Here is a 6884-nt window from a genome sequence, read left to right as displayed (position 1 = left end):
CCCTCCTTACTATTATTTTATTATTACCAGAACGTTAGTAGGGCAGCCCTGCGCTTTTACTTACTGTCGTCTTTGTCGAGTGATAAACGAGAAAGTTATCGAAATGGCTCCTGGGACGACGGACAATAAATTGTGTTTATCAACTTGACAAGCACAGCCAGGTTTATTTTCTGAAAAAAAGTTCGTTTCGTGCGTATGTGTTTACACACGTGACAGTCTATGTGCATATAGTGTGTGCGACTAAGCTGGCCTGATCACACTGCAGTTATGTATCGAATCTGAATTTTTTCGCAAATGCGCGTAGAGCTCCTTAGCTAACCTAGACAGCCCGTTTGATTTATATTTCCTTCATGTCCCAGTAATCAGGAGGGATTTGGAAATTGCCTTCTACACAGCTTCTTGCCACAATACATCGAAAGCTTCTCACGTCCTGTCAAACAGCCAGATGTACACAGCTGTCAACTCTGGATCCAGATTCACGTGCTTTCCTGCGCGTACAGGCGAACGAGTCTGCTGGCGGCCATGTTTACGCAGACCATACGTCGTAAGAGTGAGCTAGATCAACGGGACAACTAGCGGTTTTTCTGGGGCAACCTGCCCCCAGTCATCATCGCCTCCTGCTCGAAGGCGCAACATACGTGAAAAACCGCCCTGTTTAAATGCACCTGCTTTAAGTCAGCCGCAGTGTTTAGTCTTGCGTCCAAGAAGGACACTCGGCGGGTCTGCAGAGTGTGACACACCTGCGGTTCCTGGGTGTACGAGCTCATGTATCCATATTTTCTGGCTCTGCGTTTTGATGTAGTCAAAACGCAGAAAAAAAACTCCTGTGTGTTGTGCGATATCAGCGCCCGTTAAAGAATTCCCGGGGGCCGAAATTTATCCGGATCTCCTCCACTACGGTGCCTATTTCTCTTCTTTCTTTCACTCGTCCCGTTATCCCTTACCTCGTATAGCAGTTGTTGAGGTAGCCAAAGAGAACGAGACAGTTAGCACGCTTGTACTTTCGTTATAACCCAGTATTTATAATTAATGTTCATGCTGACGAATTCCGAAGTATGGCCAGGGCATGCCTGACACCAGAGCCGGTGCGCTTTTATGGCAGTTTCTGTGGTGACACGAGGAGCTGTGGGCCCTGTGCGTGGGTCAGAGTAAACTGTGCACTGCCCGACCGTCGAGCGGGCAATTTTTGTTCTGAACACTGAACGAGAAAAAGTATCCTAGACGACTTAGCTCGATTTATATGAAATTTCATATCACAACGACCAACCATAGTGGCCATGGGACCACGCATACTGAATGAATGCAGCGACGTATGCAACGAGGGACTGCCACCTGTTAGTCACAATAAAACTTTCACATACAAGTTCTTCAAACTAATACATATGTACAGGGACTTTCAAATATGCAATCAGTAAAATACTCTTTGAGCGAAAGGACATGTTTCATAATTTATCATGTACCATCGTGACAAGACGAACTTTTGTCAAACTCTTGAACAAATAATGACAAAAATTTTGCAGTAATTGTGGGCTTTTTTGAAAGAAGAACTATAGCTAGACTAACGAAACCAATAAGAAAAAAAGCCGCCGGTAGAATAATCGGCGCACAGGTCATGTGGATGAACCTAAGAGAAAGGCATTGCATCCACGAAAAATACAAGGTTACCACAATTTAGGGTACCCGGGAGACCTTTAAAAATCTGAATGAAAAGTAGATGAATTAATATGATAGGCTGCATTATTGAGCAACGATTTTCAGCCTTGCAAAGATAATACCAAATGCGAGCATTAGTATTTCGTTGTTCGCGCGAAGACAAGCTACACTTTGTAGAAATGTAAATTCAGGAGAGATTGTCCTTAGGCTCACCTTCTTGGCGTTCTTTCTATTGTGCTTATTTCTTTCTTAACCGACGACCCTCCCCCCGCGACGAGGCCAGGGCATCACTGCACATCTCAGGTTCTCATATCTCCGTCTTCGGACGTGGGCGATCAGGGAGAAGGAAAAAATGATCTTCACCGGACGCGGAACTCGAGAGGACGAACTGCGGTAATGTGTTTGAAGAGAAATGGCAACTACGGGATCACCTGTCCCTCGCAAACCCACACGCTCCACTTTCTCTGCGCTTTTTATTTTTCTCTCTCTCTCTGTGATCCGAATGGAATCTTCGGTGTGTGTGCGCGTCCCTGCTGCTGGCAGTTTCCGGTGCAGAGCCGGTTTGTTTGCAGAAGACGCTGGGATCCATTAGGCCGAGCCATATCATCATCCAGGCTGCAGCACGCTGTAGCTCTCGATGCTTCGCATACGTACTGCATGCCTCTAGGCAAATAGTGCCGTCCGGTTTGCGCGCAGCCGATGTGTGTTTAATGCTGGGGGTTCTGTAGGGAACGCGGACAACACGTTCGGTTTCGCTGTATTCCAGAGAAAATTTCTGCTCTCTGGATCAGTGATTAAGCCTCCCAGTGCAAGCTCGGTCAGAAATGCAGTTTCATCCAGCAAGGATGAACAAGTACATAGGCCAGTAAGGGGATAAACATAACTCAATTGCCACTAATAATCGTTTAATTAAACATAAAGCGCACATGATAGATATAGCCCTATGTTCATTAAATAAAAACACAGCAAATTCTACGACGCTATACTTATTATGAAAGTAAATGTACTGTTATCGAACGTTATTATTATATTTAACCTTTATTGTGTAGATGCGAACGGTAATTGTATTTATGTATCATCTCTTCGCGATTCATGTTGTAACTAGACTGCAGGATGAAGAAAAAAAGGAACAGCTCACCTGCCGGCAGTGAGCAGAGAAGAAGTTGAGGCAGGATCGTGAGAACGTGCCTCACAGTCGTCCGTGCTTGGGCAGAATTCTCGCCATGGCTTCCGAGCAGAGCAAGCTTCCCGACTGCAGGTGAGCCCTTCTTCAGCGTAACAAGGAGCAAATTCGGCGCACACCGGGGACAGCTTGCTTGCACAGGCTGCGTAGATAGTGAAAAATTCTTGCCGGCTGTACGAGAGCGCTCGGTTGCCGGCTCCGGTACTAGTGTCTCGGCACCGGGCGCCCTCGTAGCGTGCAGTGAGCAGGTTGCGAGCAATAACGTTACCACAACAATACTCCGCAATTGCGTGTCTCACCTCGTAATCTGTTTTATAGCTTTAGTTACAAGAATTTTTTTATGCTCTGCGGCGCCAGCGTAGCAGAACTTAACACAGAGCCCTCCACTACGGCTTTCCTCATAGCCTGCGTGAAGCATTGGGACTGACAATTAGCTTCATTAGCTGAATGGGTGGGACAGACCCCCTCATAACATAGCAGGTCAGCCCCGCTGGATGGTCAAGAGCATATGCGCCCGGGAGGCCCGGTCAGCCCGTTGGACGAGCCGAGCCTGGGGACCCGGCTCCGAGCTGGGCAGCGCTGTCTCCCACTGCTCGTCGGTAGTGATTAAGGAAGGTTAAATTCCTCATACCGTATGGTACCGCACCATACGATACCATGCCTTGCCACACCACGTCGTACCGTGCCAAACAAAATCGTTAAACCTAAACTTTTCCGTTCACACGCCTGCTTAAGGCGTGTTTTGTCTAGATGCACCGGAGCCAAAAGGAAAACAGAGGACATAGGGACAATGTGCCCTATGTGTCCATTGGTTTAGGCGGACGTGGGAGTGGGTGCCATTAGTTACTTATCGTCATCTCTTATATTTGCTGGAAGTTCTTTGCATGCCGCTTCCGCACGGCGAACCGACACTCAGCAATCGTTTTCTTCGCAGGAGTCCCAACACGACCGTGGTGGAACCGGAACAGGACTCCTCGAGGAAAAGGAAGGACAAGAACAAGCCGAAGAAGAAGAAACAACGTCACCACCCTCACGCTCAAAAACGCGACGCCGCTTCGGCACCCGAGCCGATGCCTGAGCAAGCGTTGGTGCCGTCGACTTGCACCTGTACTCCGGCCGACGAAGATTCCATCACCATAGCGTCCAAGACGAGTGAAGGGGTGAAGTCTGTCTCCAGCGCCGGCTCACTTCAGAGCCGTTCCATCCCGACCGATAGGACACAGCGCAAAGGGAGGGACACGGACGCGCCTCAGCCAGAACTCGCTGGCGCCGCCAACGGCAAGGCCTCAGGCCAAGAACTTCCGGATTCACGGTCGACTCCACTGCAGAAAGGCCAGCCTTCAGAAGTCTCGGACACCAAGGATTCGAGGACCGCGAGAAAAGTGACCGACAAAGACAGTGACACGCAGCAACTACCGAGCCCAGCTGCTGAGAGCGAAACTCGAAGTCAACAACGTCCAGACACACGGTCGACTCCGGAGCGAGAGCGGACACCTTCAGAGGCCACGAACCTCAAGTCCGGGACCGAGAGCAAAGAGACCGACAAAGACAGTGGCAATGTGCCGCTGCCACAACCGAAGAGCGCCACCGATAACGAAACGTCAGTCCAGGAGCTTCCGGATGCGCGGTCGGCTCCCGTAGTGGAGCGCCATCCATCGGACGCCTTTTGCCTCACGACTTCGCCGGGCACGTTAGTTCCAAGCGGGCGGACCTCCTCTAGGCAGTCCTTGAAGCTGTTCTGGGGCGGCAGCCTATTCGACTTCTACCCGAGCAGCAGACTCGAATCGACTTCGATGGCCGACGCTTCTCGTCCAAGCATACCCGAAGCATTTGCACCGTGGAACGCAAAGTATTCCGGCCATCCTGGTCGGTACGATCCCATGACGACCACCATGCCTGGTGCGACGCGAAGATCGGCCGACGAGGAGCTCGCGTTGACTATGGGTCGAAGTGCGCCTTCGCGGTTTTACGTCGCACAAGCGGGTCCAGAAAACGCGAGTGGTGGGCCACCTGTTGAGCGGGTGTTGGGCTCAGTGCAGCCTTCGGACGGGCGAAGCATGTCGACGATGGCCCTGGGAGTCGCTCCTGGCAGTCAGACTTCGGCCTCCACCACGGCGCTCGCCGGCCGCAGTGAGAGCAGTGCCGGGAGGAAAAGCAAGCCCTCGTTGAGCTTGGTTCGCTTGGAAGGCCTGCAGAACATCGTGAGTGAGAAGAGCTCACGTTCACAGGGTCCATGTTTTTCTCGGCTTATACTTGCGTCTCTGTGTTGACCTCGCGATTCTAGGACTTTTTCAGTCTTCCAGCGCACTCCAGCGCAATTTTTTTTCCTGTATACTGCAGCCATAAAGACGGCTCTCTCTCCTATAAGAGAAATGTAAGATACAACGCGTACCAATAAAAAGCCTAAAGCTTGCAATGATTCCCACACGCTCCTTCAAAGACGAAAATCGAACATTATCAGCTTGCTAAAGTTTATCGTTTGAAAACATAAGCATAACTGTTAACATTACCTCAAACCCGGATCAGTTCAAGAAAGCCATCGAACTATTGTTTTATTAACACCGTATTGTTAGCACACACCTCATGTGAAGCCCTCACCCGAGGGCGCTTGATGTATATGAAGTAAGAAAAAATAAACTTCCTCTTCTGAAATGTAAATAAAGTGACACAGGGTAATCAAAATTAAGCTTTACAGAATTCTGAAATTAGGCGCTTATAGGTACGGGAAACCATCTTATGTTATTTACGCGGTCATGGGGGACATAAAGTGAAATAGCCACCACCAGGCGCCTAATTAAATAAATCAATTAATGATCTTGTTAGTAACTTGCAAGTGTGAATGTATATATTGGAAACTTAGAGGAAGTTATATTCCTACACAATTTCATTCGTTAGAATTTTTCTAGAATCCGTGTGTTCAGGTATGCATACCCAGAAATTCTGGGCAAGAGCATTTTTGAACGGGTAACCATTTATGAGGGCAATTTTTTTCGTGTAATGTAAGATTTCACTATAACAATTGGCATATCTGCAGATCACCCGACGGCATTCTTGATTTTTTCTTTCTATTGACGTTTTTTTCTATTATCAAAAGCGCTCCCCATTAGTTTTCTATGGGAGTCTTAATTGTTCGTTGCGAGCGATGGAAACACTTTAAAAGAAAGATTTTGCGACATATCAGAAGAATGGACCTTTACCTTCATTATTGACGTAAAAGTATCTTACAATTTTTCAATTTTCAATATTTTCGAAATTGCTTGACATGCTGTAATTGCATGTTGTAATTACATGTATTTGCTGTAAATTACATGTAATTGCTCCAGCAAAGAGTCGCAGATCGGCGTGAAACTCCTCCCCTCGTGACGCGACGTTTCGTCTGCCAAAGGTGCAGAGCGACTGGTGAAGCCGATAACTGTTTCCCTTTGACTTTTGGCCATCGAAATGGCACAAAACTTACAACGCACCAGCTGTGTCATGCTAGGGAGTAGTTTGACGTCGACTGCCACAGCCTTGCACGGTCAATTACACAAAATCAGTGGAAAATTTGGGGGCGTGCTCTAGAAGAATTCTACTAATTGGATTAGTCTAAAACTGCGGCCGCCGCTATAATTTCAATATAAACAGCCATGCTAGCCGCGCCAGCTGAAAGTTCAATAATATATTTTGTTAATTATATGAGCGACAGTTACAATTATGAATTCGTGTACCCATGACCGCATAACTTATCTGCGGAGATGCATTTGGTCCACCTTTCGGCGCTTAATATTAATAAATCAGAAGACTTTCATTTTTATCACCGTGTATAGCACTGTTGCAGTGCCCAAGAATAGCGCTTTAGAAATTTTGTAAAGGAGCTTGTTCAAATTTCTGCAATGTTTTAAAAGTTAAAATCAAAGTAGCACAAAATGAGGAAATACAACTTTTCGCCATATTGCCGTTGAGGGTAACTTTCCAGTTTCACTGCCGCATCCTTAAGCAGGCTTTTAAAATAACTTGATTCGCAGTTGGGACACAGTGCTCAGCACCAATCGTAGGAAGGTGAAAGACG

General features: G+C 47.6%; 1 protein-coding gene across 1 annotated transcript; it reads left to right on the top strand.

Annotated features, from left to right (window-relative positions):
* The first annotated feature begins 2829 nt into the window (after positions 1-2829).
* LOC144118400 (uncharacterized) lies at positions 2830-5160 on the top strand. Its single transcript, XM_077651345.1, has 2 exons — positions 2830-2911; positions 3771-5160. Exons 1-2 carry the CDS (start codon positions 2877-2879, stop codon positions 5104-5106), a joined length of 1371 nt encoding a protein of 456 aa, XP_077507471.1. The 5' UTR covers positions 2830-2876; the 3' UTR covers positions 5107-5160.
* The last annotated feature ends 1724 nt before the right edge of the window (positions 5161-6884 follow it).

Source organism: Amblyomma americanum, chromosome 2, assembly GCF_052857255.1.
Source record: "Amblyomma americanum isolate KBUSLIRL-KWMA chromosome 2, ASM5285725v1, whole genome shotgun sequence".
NCBI classification, from domain to species: Eukaryota; Metazoa; Arthropoda; class Arachnida; order Ixodida; family Ixodidae; genus Amblyomma; species Amblyomma americanum.
Note: the sequence above shows the minus strand (reverse complement) of the source record. Positions and strands in the feature narration are given on the sequence as shown.

Bases quoted from the DNA above. Each gene is read 5' to 3' on its own strand.
- LOC144118400 (XM_077651345.1), top strand. From the start codon at position 2,877: ATGGCTTCCGAGCAGAGCAAGCTTCCCGACTGCAG. The intron at 2,912-3,770 runs GTGAGCCCTTCT...TTTTCTTCGCAG, and splicing joins AGCAAGCTTCCCGACTGCAG to GAGTCCCAACACGACCGTGG.